Source organism: Hyperolius riggenbachi, chromosome 1, assembly GCF_040937935.1.
Source record: "Hyperolius riggenbachi isolate aHypRig1 chromosome 1, aHypRig1.pri, whole genome shotgun sequence".
NCBI lineage: Eukaryota > Metazoa > Chordata > Amphibia > Anura > Hyperoliidae > Hyperolius > Hyperolius riggenbachi.
In genome coordinates this window covers 603,108,509-603,124,662 of record NC_090646.1, presented here as the reverse complement: position 1 = coordinate 603,124,662, position 16,154 = coordinate 603,108,509, and the positions used below count along the sequence as shown (strand labels likewise).

General features: G+C 44.5%; 1 protein-coding gene across 1 annotated transcript in view; it reads left to right on the top strand.

Moving 5' to 3' along the window:
* The window catches only part of NNT (nicotinamide nucleotide transhydrogenase), a 202,394-nt gene that overhangs the window by 112,043 nt on the left and 74,197 nt on the right, over nucleotides 1-16,154 (top strand). The window contains exons 16-17 of the mRNA XM_068249595.1: nucleotides 9,789-9,949; nucleotides 13,020-13,199. Coding sequence (XP_068105696.1) covers nucleotides 9,789-9,949; nucleotides 13,020-13,199 — 341 coding nt within the window. The remainder of the gene's footprint in view (nucleotides 1-9,788; nucleotides 9,950-13,019; nucleotides 13,200-16,154) is intronic.

The window sequence follows — 16,154 nt, the reverse complement described above, 5'->3', positions numbered from 1 at the left end:
CTGGAGCGATTATGATTTACTGAAATCGCCATTGCAGTGCCTGCAGCATTTTCAGAGCGATTTAATTCAGATAATGCAAGGGCCAACATTACATTCCCTGAAATCACACTGTTTTTAGTAGCAACATTGCTCTAAAAAAACAGGGCTGTGGAGCTGAGGAATCAGAGCAATTTTGGGTGCCAGGAGTCGGAGTGGGTGGTTTCATAAACTGAGCAGTCTGAGTTGGGTGATTTTTGAACCAACTCCACAGCCCTGGCAAGGCTGTGTAGTCGGTACACAAATCATCGGACCTGGGCTATTCAGTTAATAAAACCACCCACTCCGACTCCAAGTACCCAAAATTGCTCTGACGCCTCGAGCCTGACTCCAGTGCGCGTGCCGCGGACTATAGCATTGCTGCTTTATCTGCGCCAAACTCGGCTGCTGCAACGAGAAGCCCTGCCTCAAAAAAAATCATTTTGTGAAGTTTATGAAACTTTTGACTCCAGGTACTCCAAAATTACTCCAACTCCACAGCAGTGCGCTTCTGCACAGTAGGGCGGGGGAAGAAAAACGTAAGTAAAGCTGTAAACGAGATATACTGATCATTTCAGCAGTTTCCCTTTTGGCAGTTTCCTATGTTGTAGGGGAGGCTTGTGAAAATCCAGGTACTTAAATGTTGTTATTGTGCTTATTCCTAAATAGGAGACTTAGTGCTGTGTCAGAATCGCTTATGTGACATAAAACACAGGTCTATAGCAAAAATTGATCATATCCTGTGCTCTAGAAAGATGGACTTTCAAAGAACAGGCTATATTGGTAACAGCTGTGAGTATAGCTGTCCCATTCCTCATCCATTAATGCACCTGGACCTGCCACCAACAATTAACCTTGTCTGATTGTGCAAACACCAAACCTGCCCGCGTGTGCGCTCTATGGAGGAGCCTCAGTGACATATGCTTCTTGTTTGCTCTGTGGCCTCCTTGTATTCCAATGACACATGGCCAATAGTTCTTCAGCGTAAGTGGTTCCTCATGAGAATCGAATGGCAGAGTCCAAACCAAATTTTTGTGCAATTAGTGTATTCAATGACATGTTTGGGTTTTGCGTTCGTCCGTTCCTTACAAGATTGCAGTTTATCAGTTTGGTAGGAACCAGAGCCTCGCAATTATTGGTCCTAACTTGAGATCAAACGGTTTTATAGCAGATTGGTCCTATCACAGTTTAAGCAGGTCAGTGATTAGATTGGAATGTGATCTGAGGATCGGCGTGCTGATTTTCAGTTCTGAGTGGTTACACAGCAATACCGTAGAATTATGGCCCCGGCTTAAAGCAATTGTAAGGGAAGGAACAGTTGTTCCAAAATTCATAGGTCTGCTATTCCAGGTGTCACGTTTCTTCATTGATTCTTGGATCTGCTCTGCCCTGATGTATGTTCATCCAAAGTAACTCATACTATTTTTAGAAGCCAGTTATGAGTTAAAGGGAACCTAGCTGCATAGACCAGCAATAGTTGTTGCTTATTTTCCACACCTGCACAAACTGAGTGAGTATCATTAATTCTGGCACAGTTTAGACCAAGGCTGTGTGAGCAGTGTGGAGGAATTGCTCATTACGGCCTAGTGCACACCAGAGCGTTTCGGCTGTGGTTTGCGATCCGCTTGCGGGTGCGGATCCGCTTGGGTAATGTATTTCAATGGGCTGGTGCACACCAGAGCGGGAGGCGTTTTGCAGAAACGCATACTCCCGGGCTGCTGCAGATTTTGGATTGCGGATGCGTTTCTGCCTCAATGTTAAGTATAGGAAAAACGCAAACCGCTCTGAAAAACGGCACTTCAGAGCGGATTGCCAGGCGTTTTTTGTTACAGTAGCTGTTCAGTAACAGCTTTACTGTAACAATACATGAAATCTACTACACCAAAAACGCTTCCCAAAACCGCTAAATGCTAGCTGAAACGCTACAGAAAAAGAAGAAAAAGCGTTTCAAAATCTGCTAGCATTTTGCGGATCTGCTAGCGTTTTTTGGTGTGCACCAGGCCTACAAGTCCATGGAGTAATTGCTCGTTTCAATTCCAATATGCAAGCTTACCAATATCAAGTACCGGTAATAATCACCTTTAATCCTAAAAGGATCTAAAGCTTCCCTTTACATATTCAAAACCTATCTAAAACCAGACCATAAAATGACTCACTGCTGTCTGCTGATACAATATATGAAATGGCTTCATACCTGATTTGTGTAAATGAAACTGTCTATACCTTTTTAGGTTTTTTGTTTTCGGTGGCCTGCACTGTAAAGCTATGGATGCTGCAAGAGTCGAGACATGCACTTTTGGTATGGAGTTACAATACCAGCACCCTCTTCCACTTTTCTGGTAACTCCACCTTCGTAAAGTGCTCTTAGGGTTGGAGGCATATGGGGGGATTATTCCTTTCAGGCCCAGCTTCAGGTCACTCGGGCACTTGCGTGGCTGAATCGGACATGAGTCAGGCATCCTGGGACATAAATCATCATCCCCAGCTGTGTGGCCTTGTAACTCAGGACCTACAAACTCGCAGGCTGTTACCTAATGTAAATGTCAAACATAATGCTTTAATAGTGGTTTATTTATCCATCTCTCCGGGATTTAGCGAAATTGCATTATTGTGATGGTTCAGTACAGTTGTTTAATATAGAAATTAAGCCCCAACAAAGGCCAGGGAGCATCCCACCTCTCCTCCTCTGGTGGTTACATCTCTGCCTGCAGCCTGTGTGTTCTTGGCTCTGGAAGATTTTCTCGGTGGAGATACAATACATTTACAGCATATGGGCTTTCCCCAATCTTCATTCTGTTTTAGATTGGTCATCTAAGTAAAGGTTACATCAACTTCCAATAAAACTCCTGCTTGGGCGAGTTCATGTAGTAACACGAAAGCTGGGTTCACACTGCGTTGTTCAGTGCCGAGGACACCAGCAACGCGTACTCTCACTATCCATGGATCAGAAGACTCACGGAGCAACCATTTGGACGTGTCTGTTGCATCAGGAGATGCCTTTGACATTGGAGACCTGGGTTCAAATCTCGGCTGTTCCTATTTCAGTAAGCCAGCACCTATTCAGTAAGGAGTTCTTGGGCGAGATTCCCTAACACTGCTATTGCCTACTGAGTGCGCTCTAGTGGCTGCCTCGCAAGCGCTTTGAGGTAGGAGAAAAGCACTATACAAATACTGCAATTATTATTATTTCTTTGATCACAGATGTCAAACTCAAGGCCTGTGATCCAAGCTTGGCCTTACTCAGCATTTTATGTGCACCTGAGTGCTTCATATATGCATCATTGTAAGCAGTAAAGGAAAGATCGCTCACTGCCTTCCCTTCCAAAGGAGCACACCGGTGACACCCCACGGAACCCCCTAGAGAAATAAGCATGGGCCCTTCCTTGGATCCAAACCTCCTTGTAGTAAAAACACCCACACTTGCACCTTTTCCTGCCAGGCACCCTCTCCTCACACTGCAGAGTTAGTGTAAAATTTCCCACTCCAGCGTTGCATCGGATCTCTTCTGTTCTTCCTGGCAGCGGCACCTCCAGCTCCCGATCACGTGACATGGATTCAGAGGCAGACCTATGCTATGCAGTATAGAGCGTGCATATGCAGCATATGGCTGTCATGAAGAACAGAGAAGACCCTAAGCAGCAGTGGAGCAGGTAACTATTAAACTGCTTCACTACACTACTCTGTAGAAAGGGGAGGAGCAGCAGGACCCCATATCCCCCAGGGCTTCCCCACAGTCACTATAGTTTGCCATTTATTTTTGGACTGTTCAGTGACTGTTAAATCTTAATAAACAATTTGGTGTGCGACTTGGAATAGAGGCCTGCATCGGATCGGGTACCTGCAGGTTACCGGAAATGCGGGTCGGGTTCGGGTACTAAGTTTTTGATTTATCGGGATGCGTGTGGCGGGACTGCGGGTGGGGGTACCATATCCACCAGAAAGCAGGTTGCGGGTCAGGTGCAGGTAGCGGGGCTGTGGTTGTGCATCGGGTCTGAAAAATTAAACCTGCACAGGGCATCAGGTCGGGTACCCGTGGGTTACCCAAAATGCAGGTCGGGTCCAGGTACCCTTTTTGATTTAATCGGGTTGAAAGTCGGGTGAGGGTAGCGGTCGGGTGCGGGTACCAGATTCACCAGTAAGCGGGTTGCGGGTCGGGTGCGGGTAGTTGGGCTGTGGATGTGGTTCTGAATAATTAGACCCGCGCAGGTCTCTAACTTGGACTACGTTTTTCAGATTTTGTCCCCTTCCGTGATTGAGTTTCACACCCCTTCCCTCCCATACATTTCCAAAATTGACTGAAGCCGATTTTGCACTTCTTCACTGATCTACAGAGGGCGACCTACTGAATAGATAACGTACTTTCCTCATAACTTCTTTATTTTATGCATCTGAAATGCTTAGGTGGGTCTGTTTTAGACATTATGATCATCCTCCTCATTCGTCGACCAAAACTGCCGTTTGACCCTGTCAGGACCCCGTAACCCCTCAACTGCTTGCATCCCTGGTTGAGAACCTGTGGTTTAGAACACCTGTTAATTATTAAACGATAGATATGATGACCTAATCTGTTTTATGGCTTCCATGCTCATTCTGAACTCTGAATGCATTTCAGGAGTCTGGTAAGACCCATAAACTGCCATCTGTATCTATTCACAGCTGGGATTTTAATGTTCCAATATTTATCTTCTATTTTTACTGTAATTGAAGAGCAAGCCAAATGTATTCTTTGTTTCAAATCCAAATACGTAATTTGGTAGAAATATTCTTCAAACTGTATTGATAAAGGGTGCCAGCCTGTTTGTGTAACTGTATGATCAGTGCTGGTCTGATGCCACATACACACAGTAAACTTTCGTCATCTATATCATTTATGATGGACAGCAGGGAGAGGTGACAGCGCTTCCCAAGACAGGCTGCATCTGATTGACTAACAGCATAGGTGAGCAGAGCCTAATGATAGACAGGATACACATCCTGCAGTCGAAAACAAACAGACGCACCAAATTAACATTGATGGAGGATGTTAGCTTCTAAAAACAGTTTGCATGCAGAGTGTTCCATACTGGACCCTTCCACCGCGATGAGGTTATCCTTATGGAAGGGTCCCTAACCTCTAACTAAATACCAAACAAGCATGGTGTGAACCTGGGAGCAGCTGGCCATAAAATAGTTTACACATTTTTTTAGGCAACACAAGACAGATGGCAGCGCATCCTAAAACAAGGCCGCATCTGAGTGACTACCAACAGTGTTGTGTAGAGCCCCCTAGAGGCACCTTGACACCTTGTATTCAAAACCGATGCAAACTATGAACTAGATCCCTAAACTATGAATAAAAATGAAATGCAAACATGATATGTTTTCATTCAGTTTTTAATCAGAGTCAGTTCCGGCTGACTGTGTTCTGTGTTTACAGGAATGCCCTGAGTCTTGTCTCACCCTTGTAAGCAAGCAGAAGTGTTGGAAAATCGGCAGCCCCCCAATCACCCTGATCTTTCAATAGGACAGAATATTCGGCAAGGCAGGAAGCTCAACAACCATGACTATTCAGTAAAATATCCCTGAAACTGCCATTGAAAATGGTTTGGGAAAACAGAGTTTTTAAAGTATAACTGTTGGGCATAAAATCAAAAATCAATTCTTTATTTTTATCTGGTAAACAAGTAATGTATATTAACAAGGCAATCCAAAAGTTAAAATCACTGTTACTTTTCTTGTTGATAAATGATCATTCCCCAGTTTACATGACTCTTATTTCATACACACAAAATTTGGTACACAAAAAAGAAGTTGCAGGGCATGCTGAGTTGTCCTTTTTTGCTTCTCTACTTCCCTTCAGACGTAACTAATGCAGCCTGATTGGCTGAAGTCTCTTTCCCTCCTGTTTTCCCCTCACACACCTCTGTTCCTCTCTGATTGGCCAATATTTCTCATGCTGAGACAATGCACTTTCTATAGTGAAGGGTGGGCGAATCAAGCAGAGGAGAGTAAGGGAGAAAATTACATCAAGATTGGCTTCAAAATAGCCACAGTTAAAATGGGAAATGCTAAGAAGGATTTTCTCTTTTTTTACTGTAGGAAAATCACTAAAATCAAAACGTGGATAGTGCAATACATGTGTTATGCAAGTAGAGCAAGTATTTATCTACTTACACATGTGTTTTTTTTCTGAGATAGTATGGCTGACATGTCCTCTTTAAAGTTTCTTGCCACTCTAGTGGAAATATAGCTTTATACAGGGCCTTCCATAGTGTAGCCTTAAAATATACAGCATATGTTTCCCCTTCCTGCAATGTAAGGTTATTGGCATTGGCACCCAGCTCTCTGCTTCTCTCTTATGGATACTGACTTTGTGCAGAAGCTAGTGATATTACTGCAGAGGGGTGACTTGTGGGAGTACAGCCCCTGCAGCTGTAAGGAAATACAAGGGCTTTGCTCCTCCCCCCGAGGTACTTATTCTCCTCCCTCCAGTACATTCTTCATAGCAGGTGTTGGTGTTGCCGTGCTTGTTACAGGTTGAGGGATTCATCGTGGCCTCACTGTAATGGAAATAAATGGTTTTGCACAGTGGGAGACATGGCAGCGCTTTCAAACAAACCTCATACCTGAATGGTTTATCTGCAATGGTGAGCAGAGCTCCAGAAACTGGACTATATTACACACCCAGCATACACTGCAGGCAAGGAGAGGGAGGGGGAATTAGTGATTAATCTGCACCGGTGGGCAGAGCTCCAGAAACTGGACTATATTACACACCCTGCATCACTATAGACCAGGGGGGGGGGGGGGGGGTGTTTGCTTCAGTGATAATTAGTGCACAATTTTTGACCTAATAGACTTCCCCACGGCGGTGACGTACCCCCTTGGGGAAGACCTACCTCTAACCTAGCAATAAAACATAATTCCTCGTGCTGCTATTCATAAAATGGTATACACATTTCATAAGACAAGCAAAACAGACAAATGATAAGCGCTCAAGGATGCACCTGAATTGTAAACCATCAGCGGCAATGCAGAGCCCCCTAGGGCTGAATACATGCCTCTAATGCAAAACAGATGCAAAAACTGGACTTCCCGCCGTGGGGAATTCTATTAGGTCATAATTTGTGCACTAATTATCACTGAAGCAACCCCCCCCCCCGGGTCTATAGTGATGCAGGGTGTGTAATATAGTCCAGTTTCTGGAGCTCTGCCCACCGGTGCAGATTAATCACTAATTCCCCCTCCCTCTCTTTGCCTGCAGTGTATGCTGGGTGTGTAATATAGTCCAGTTTCTGGAGCTCTGCTCACCATTGCAGATAAACCATTCAGGTATGAGGTTTGTTTGAAAGCGCTGCCATGTCTCCCACTGTGCAAAATTGAATGTAAGTATACTAGTGGCTAGCTGCCTTCACGGTTTTAAATTAACTCTCAAATTTTTAGATTAGAATTTAGCACATAATTTTGCATCTGTTTTGCATGTATTCAGCCCTAGGGGGCTCTGCATTGCCGCTGATGGCTTACAATTCAGGTGCATCCTTGAGCGCTTATCATTTGTCTGTTTTGCTTGTCTTTGGAAATAAATGGTTGCCACAAGGCTGTGGAGGTTGTCGCAGGGGAAGGGTGAATGATTGTCGATGGAGCTCCTTCAGAGTTTTACCAGCGGTCCCATGATATGTGGTTATGCCCCTCTTCTGCTGCCTGGGGCCAGATCCATCCATTTTACTTGGATAAAAATGGAATATCACTTAAAGGGACTCCGAGCAGTGCAGAAACTATCGAAATATCGAAAACTAAAAGGCGTAGGGCGGCGGTTTATGTGTCGTTGGAAAGAGGAGGAAGCTTCAAAATGATATGCATCTTTCCATAGTTACTTGTATTACCCAGGACCACTTTTCCCAAAAGTCAGCAGCTCCATTCAGCTGCTGACTTTGGGGAAAAGTCGTCCTGTGTAATACAAGCAACTATGGAAAGATGCATACCATTTTGAAGCTTCCTCCTCTTTCCAACGACACATAAACCGCCGCCCTACGCCTTTTAGTTTTCGATATTTTTGCGATCGAAATAGCGGCGGACGTGATTTCGATCGCGAAAATAGCGAAAACTAAAAGGCGTAGGGCGGCGGTTTATATATCATTGGAAAGAGGAGAAAGAGAGCTTCAAAATGGTATGCATCTTTCCATAGTTTCTGCACTGCTCGGAGTCCCTTTAAATGTGTACAGTATGTGGCCTTTAAAGCAGTATAAAACTCTGACATAATATTCAAGAAAAACATGTTTTCCTACTTTTTATATTCTTATACGGTTATATTTTCTTTTGTGCAGAAGTAGTATTATTCGCTTAGAAATTACAAGTTCCCAAAGTAAATTTTTTTTGCTCTGAGAGCTGCCATTGCATTTTATTCTTAACTGGTTTATACATATTGCAATGTGCCCAGAAATGCTTTCTGAGTATCTGTCTGTGTTCTGAAGTGTCTGCACAGTCATAGAAGTGTTTACATTCCTCACTTAAAGAGACTCCGTAACAAACATTTCATCCGGTTTTCTTCCATCCTACAAGTTCCAAAATCTATTCTAATGTCCTCTGGCTTACTGCAGCACGTTCTACTATCACCATCTCCTTAATAAATCAACTTATATTTCTCTTGTCAGACTTGTCGGCCTGTGTCTGGAAGGCTGCCAAGTTCTTCAGTGTTGTGGTTCTGTGATGCATCTCCCCCCTCCAGGCCCCTCTCTGCACACTGCCTGTGTGTTATTTAGATTAGAGCAGCTTCTCTCTTCTCTCATCTTTTACAAGCTGGATAGATCCTCCTCTGAGCTGGCTGGGCTTTCACATACTGAGGAATTACATACAGGCAGAGCTGTCTGCACTCTGCAGGAAGAAACAGCCTGACTCTTCAGTGGAAGATAGCTGCAGGGGGAAAGAAACACACAAGTGATCTCTTGAGATTAAAAAAGGAATGCTGTATACAGCCTGCTTATGTATGGATGTATTTTCTATGTGTGGACATACTGTACATCAACCTACTTCCTGTTTTGGTGGCCATTTTGATTGTTTATAAACAAACTTTTTAAAACTGTTTTTAACCATTTTTAATGCGGCGGGGAGCAGCGAAATTGTGACAGAGGGTAATAGGAGATGTCCCCTAACGCACTGGTATGTTTACTTTTGAGCGATTTTAACAATACAGATTCTCTTTAATACAATTAAACACAAGATAATGTTATCTCCAGTTCAGATGCGTCCATCTTTCCCTGCAGGGAGCTTGTAACTCCTGTGTTTAACTAGTTGAATGCTGTTCTAGAAAAAAATGGTGGTAGTATATAATATGCTGTAAATAATCTTTTTGAACAAAGAAGAAATGCTGGGTTTCATTCCGCTTTAAAGTGATCCTAAGGTGAGTGCAATATGGAGGCTGTCATATTCATTACCTTTTAAACAATACCAGATGCCTGGTAGCTCTCCTGATATATTTGGCTGCAGTAGTGCCAGAACTACACCAGAAACAAGCATGCAGCTAATCCTAATCCAGTCAGATCTGATAATGTTAGAAACACCTGATCTGCAAATGCTTGTGCATGGGTTATGGCTAAAAGTATTATAGGCAAAGGATCAGCAGGACAGCCAGGCAACTGGTATTGCTTAAAAGGAAAAACATCTTCCAGCACCAGCAGCTGGGGAAGCTCATCTCATGGGAGTTTCTGAAGCGTTCTACATAAATGCAGTTTTCCTCACTTTGTGCATCTCTTCCTTGTATGTACAGGAAAGTTTAATTCCTTGTTTTCTGATTGCAGGTGTGCTGAACTCGGCCCCTCTCCTGCTGCCAGGAAGGCACATGATGAATGCTAGCTTGATGGCAGCTAGTGTTGGCGGCATGATCCCATACATGCTGGACCCAAGCTTCACCACTGGCATCACCTGCCTGGGCACTGTGTCCGCTCTCTCTGCTGTCATGGTAAGTCAATGGACTCTCTTCTCTGGTGACTTACAGGGTTTGTCCACTTTGGTGAGAAGGTGTCAGAAACTCCCATCCAGCTGCTTGTATAGAATAATGTTGGTGTGTGATGTGGTGAGATGGGTGGGAAGAGGCACCCCTGGGATGTTAAATGGATAAAATAAACCGGACAAGTAATAAGAGATATAAGAAATATTTATTTGTCACAAAGAGATGCGTTTCGTGGGTCCTACCTGCTTCCTCAGGCCAACAGTGTAAACAGATGCTCCAAGCCTGTAAAATCATCCGCAAACACTATACTGTTGCCCTGAGGAAGCGGGTAGGACCCACAAAATGTGTTATCTTTGTGTCCAATATATCTCTTTATTCCTAGTTCTGATATGTTTGTTTTATCTAACATTTTACCTCCCTGGGGTGCCTCCTCATACCCATCTCACTCTTCCCCATATAGTTAGGAGTCCCACTTGGTATTTATAGCCAGTGGCCTAGTTTTTGTTTTACCTTATCTGGAAAGTGACTGACACCACTTTAAAGAAGATTCCAGATTGAATCTGTGTGGAGACGGAGTCAGGGGCATAACAATAGGGGCTGCGGCCCCTGCACCCCCTCGGGGGGCCCGCTCAGGGCCATATGGGGAGGGGGCAGGAGGGGTTGTAACATGAGTGGAAAGCATGGCTGCACATCAGCGGGGAGGGGGGACAGTAACACCCCACCCCACCTTGGACTGTCCCCTCAGCGTGCTCCCCTCCTGCAATTATGAGTGGCAGCGGTGGCAGGAACACATACCTCCATCTGTTCCACGTGCCGGAGGTTCCGATCTTTAAGTGTCTGACGCTACGTCCTGTTTAAACAGGAAGTAGCGTGAAGCACTTAAAGATGGACCTCTGCGGTGGATGGAGGTATGTGTTCCTGCCACCGCCGGCTGCCACTGATAATTGCAGGAAGGCAACACTGAGGGGAGAGCCCGAGGTAAGGGGGGCGGGGGGGGGCTGTCCCCCCTCCCCGCCGATATGCAGCCACGCTTTCCTCTCATGTTGTGACCCCTCCTGCCCCTCAAAAAAGGCCCTGAGCGGGGGATGGCTGGTGATTATTTTTGCAGGGGGCCCCGGTGATTTCGAGTTAAGCCCCTGGACGGAGTCCTCTACATTCCCTATATGGTGGTTGCTGTCTAGCATTGTGGGAAATAACGGCCATTTGGTGCTGCATAATTATTTTTGCATGTTTATGTTGAAACTATCTCTGTATAGCAATCCGCAAACAGCTGAGAATTTAGATTTCTGACAGCTCGCAAACTCTGTTGCTGTGAGTTTGTCTAGAAACCCCCAATTCACTGTGAGGTCAACTTCTGCTGTAACAGGTTGCTGTACATTCAGCATTGTGTTACAATAACACACTGTCAGCACATCGGACACGGATATCATTGCTTATCACGCACTATGCGCATTGCTGAAATGTGCACAGCAATGTAGTGTGAATGAGGCCTTACTCATTTTCAACACCTGGACTAATCCCTATACTGGTTGCAAACTTTGACCCTCCTATCTGCCTATTCTTCATAGCAAAACGCTATGGAATAACAGTGTTTTATAACCACATAAAAGCATGTAAGTGAGCTGAAATAATGTTTTCCATTAAAGAACACCTAAAGTGAGAGGGATATCAAGACTGCCATATTTGTTTCCTTTAAACAATACCAGTTGCCTGGCATCCTGCTAATCTCTTTGGCTGCAATAATGTCTGAAACAGACACCTGAAACAAACATGTGACTTATCCAGTCAGAAGCATCTTATCTGCATGCTTGTTCAGAGTCTGGGGATGGAAGGATTAGAGGCAGAGGATCCGCTGGACAACCAAGCAATTTGCAGTGTTCACAATGAAATAAAAATGGCAGCCTCCATGCCCCTTCTCACATCAGTTTCCCTTTAAAGTTAACCAAACACTATTTTTAGCATCTAGGGCATCTCAGTAGCACAATAAAGATGCATGCCAACAATGTGGCTCATTATTAAAAAACCCTTTTACATTTTACCTCTTCTTTCTACATTTAAAAGTTTAGCAGTGGCCTTTATTATCCCACTTCCTCCTATTTCCCAGGCCTGCCCACCTCTGACTTTCCAGTCAGATAAGGTCTGCTGTAATTATTTTATTGCACACATTAGCAAAAATCTTTCATCAGCAAGGGGAGAATGGGGGGGGGGGGGGGGGGTGGAATTGGTCACTGTGGTTCATTTTGCAGAAGTCACAGATGGCAATCTTCACACCTTCCCTGTGGATAAATAATGGGCAGCTAGAAGAGGAAGGGGAACATGGCAGCTTCTGTAGCTATTTGAAACCAGGAAAGAATATGGTGCTTGGTTCCCTTTTAGGCTTTCAAAATATAGAGCTGAACTGAAAGTGCCAAATTTTTCACAACAAAAGAGGACTTTCCTTGAACAAGTATACTAAGAACTTAAAGTGGACCTTAACATCTTTGCACAGGGCACAAGGAGTACAGAGTGAAATGCTCCCTGTGTGTTAATACTGTAGAGAGAAGAGCCTGTCTAATCGCCCTCATTTTTAGTAATCACTAAAATCACTAAATCAGTAAAGTGTAATTTGATCTCTCAGCTGTGTCAGCACAGAAATGTGCCAGTCCCCGGCGCAGACAGCTAATATGAAAACATAGGAAGTAGAGACACTGCAGATTTATTGCAGGAGCTCTACAAGCTGTAACAATTACATGTTTTTCTTTAAAGGTATCATGCTGTTGCTTATCTTTTAGAGCAGAGAGGAAGTTCTGAGTTCAGGTCTGCTTTAAATGTTGTTCTTTTCTCTACAGTGTAATTTAGAATGCTCTAAAGTAGAAATCCATTATACTGTACTTGTGGTGTTAGTTCCATTATATGCCTTTTTGTGTTTTTTGGGTTTAATTATACTTTATAACATTTGTCAAATACTTAATTCTTACATCTCCCCCTCTCAGTGTTTTATGTGTGTTTATTTTCTGTTTCTGGTGTGGGTCTACCTGCTCTTTTGTCTTTTATACATTTGCTAGACTTTAATGTGTGCCATTTCCCTTCTTGTCCACAGGGTGTCACTCTGACAGCTGCCATCGGAGGGGCTGACATGCCTGTAGTAATCACTGTACTGAACAGCTACTCTGGCTGGGCCTTGTGTGCAGAGGGATTCCTTCTGAACAACAACCTGCTGACCATTGTTGGTGCACTCATTGGTTCCTCTGGAGCTATCCTTTCTTACATCATGTGTGTGGTAAGTACACTGACAATTTATAGCAAGACCTGGATCAGTTTTATCCCCACTATTCAAATGTACAAGGTCTTATCTCCCCATTCCAAATACAATTGAGTAGTTTAATAAGCCTTCCTTATGCTGGGAATACACGGGTCGATCCGGCGACCGATTAGCCGCCGGATCGACCCCAGCCGCATCACCGCTCGTGCGCGCGGGTTGATTGCCGCTCGTCCCCGCCGGCGCTTCCTTATCAGCACTCTATTCCCTGCCATTGTCCGCCGACGGGAATCGAGCAGGCACGGGTCAAGCGGCATGATCGGGCCAGCTGAATATTATCAGCTGGTCGATACACGGTACAGAAACGTACCGTGTATCCCCAGCATTAGGAATCTGGCCCAAATCAGGCAAACCTCAGATTTAAAAAAAAAAAACTTACTTGCCAGAGAAGAAGAAACCCTCTGAAGGCTCTGAAAAGAAGCGTTCCGTGTCTCTCACCGTCTCTCACCGCGACCCTCCAGAAGGTTTGGGCTGTGCCCCTTTTCAGGCATAAGTGCAGCCTCACAGCAGCATGAAGGGGAGCGTGGCCCTGATCTTCTTTGCTCAGTTCTCAGCAATAGACCTTTTATAGGATCCAGAGATAGATGTCTTTTCTAACCCTAGGTTTGCCTCAGGTGCTCTTTAAAGAGGAACTTGAAGGGCTGGTTCACACTACAAGAGCTTTTCTAAGCACTTTGTGATTTTAAAAGCTCTTTGCTATGGGTGTGATCCCACTTGAGCGATGTGATTTTGTAAAAATCCCCCATAGCATTGCATTAGCAAGAGCTTTTCAAATTCACTAGCGCTTGTAGTGTGAACAAGCCCTAAGCAAGGATTGAACTTCATCCAAATCAGTAGCTGATACCCCCTTTCCTATGAGAAATCTTTTCCTTTTCACAAACAGATCATCAGAGGGGGGGGGGGGGGGGGGGTCTGTATGGCTGATATTGTGGTGAAACCCCTCCTATACCGTGATGTCATGACCAAGGTCCTGGCAGTTTCCTGAATGTGAACCTTGTTGCATTGTGGGAAATAATGGCTTGTCCCAACTGCCAAACAAGTACCTCTATGAATCTGCACTGTACGAGGGCTGCTCAAATCCAAAACCGGGAGACATCCAGATAGTTCTATCCGGATATCTCCCAGTAAACCTGTGTGTGTGTGTGTGTGTGGGGGAAGGGGGGGGGTCAATCTTACCTGTCTGACGTCTTCTTCAGTCCGACCATCGGCGCCTCCCACGATGCGGTCCAAGCGGCGGTCACGTGATTACAAACACTTCCTCCTTCTGGGTTGAAGGAGGAAGTGTTTGTAATTACGTGACGCGCGTGGATCGCATCGTGGGAGGCGCCGAGGGACGGACGAAGAAGATGTCAGACAGGTAGGATTGACACCCCCCCCCCCCCCCCCCCCCCCTCGCACAGGTTTACTGGGAGATATCCGGATAGCAACTATCCAGATATCTCCCGGTTTCGGATTTTAGCAGCCCTACACTGTACAGTTCCCTTGATACATAGTTGGCTTCGAAAGGAAAAAGTGTCCATCAAATTGTACCTCTCTGCACCTCAATTTAGAAAAATAAAAAAGCCTGAAGAACATCTCTCTGATCAAGGTACCACAATTCTATACCCATTTATTATAGGTGTGGTTGCCCTTCAATTCCCTTTTCAATGCAGATACAGAATTTGCCATGACTACTTTTTGAGGTAAATTGTTCCACACATTAATCACTCTTGGGCCTCTTACGGGCAGTTGACAGGCGTTGAATTTACAGCCTGTCAGCGACTCTCCTGCACTCAGTGCTGGCGCTAGATGGGGACTTCCTCCTTAAAGTCACATCTGAACGTAGCCACAGCTTTTCTCAGGTGAAACATGTTCACAGTTTTCTTCTGAGACCTTCCATATCCCTGATTAATATAGTTACCCATTTTTGTGCATGTTCTTATACTCTTGATATCTTTCCTGTAATGTGAGACCCAAATCGTATTCCAGATGGGGCCTTACAAATGATTTATATAGTGGGGATAATATTTTGACTTCACATGATTTTATTTCCCATTTTATGCATCCTAGAATTGTATTTGCTTTAGCTGCTTCTTCATGGCCGTAAATATTGTTGCTGCAGTTTTTATCAAGTAGTATTCTCAAGTCCTAAAAGTCTGATGTCCCCAGCTGTAACCAATTTAGTTTAAAGGTTACTGTGCCATATGCCATCCACTTGAGAAAGATGCGTGACCTAACATTTATAAACATTAAACTTCATCTGCCATTTATATTCATCCTGTCAAGATTCTTCTGTAGTTTGTCACTATTCTGCAGAGCATTCATTAGTCTATGGAATCTTGTCTTCTATGTACTTTACTGTGAGGTTAATAAACCGTTTAAGAGAACTGGACTCGGCACTGACCCTTGTGGGATCCACCTAATATTTTCACATTTTGTGTATGATTCATTTAGTACTACTCCTTGTGTCCTTTAGGGCTCTTTCATATGGGAAGCTGAAGGCAGTGAATTTACCACCTGTCAGCTGCGCTCTTGCACCGACCAGACACTTGTTAGTGATCAGTAACAGCAGTAGACAGGCGGACCCCCATGGATTTACATCTGAGCACAGCCATTGTGCCGCTGGGAATCACCATCTTGTGTCCAGTACTGACATGCACTGTGTTAAGGTCCGTGCACGCCTGATCAAAGGCAACGACTGGTCCATCGTCACCTCCTGCTGGGCGTGTTTTCAGCAGACAGTACAGTGTGTGTACAGTCTGTCCCTGGACTGATAAGGCTGTTTCTGACTCAAACTGCTGAAAACACGCCCAGCAGGAGGTGACGGTGGCCCCGTTATGCTGGGAATACACCATACAATTAGATTTTTCTGTTAGATTTTCTGTTAGAATGCATAATTAGATTATTTTCTGTAGAGAATGGTCATCATCTCTGGTG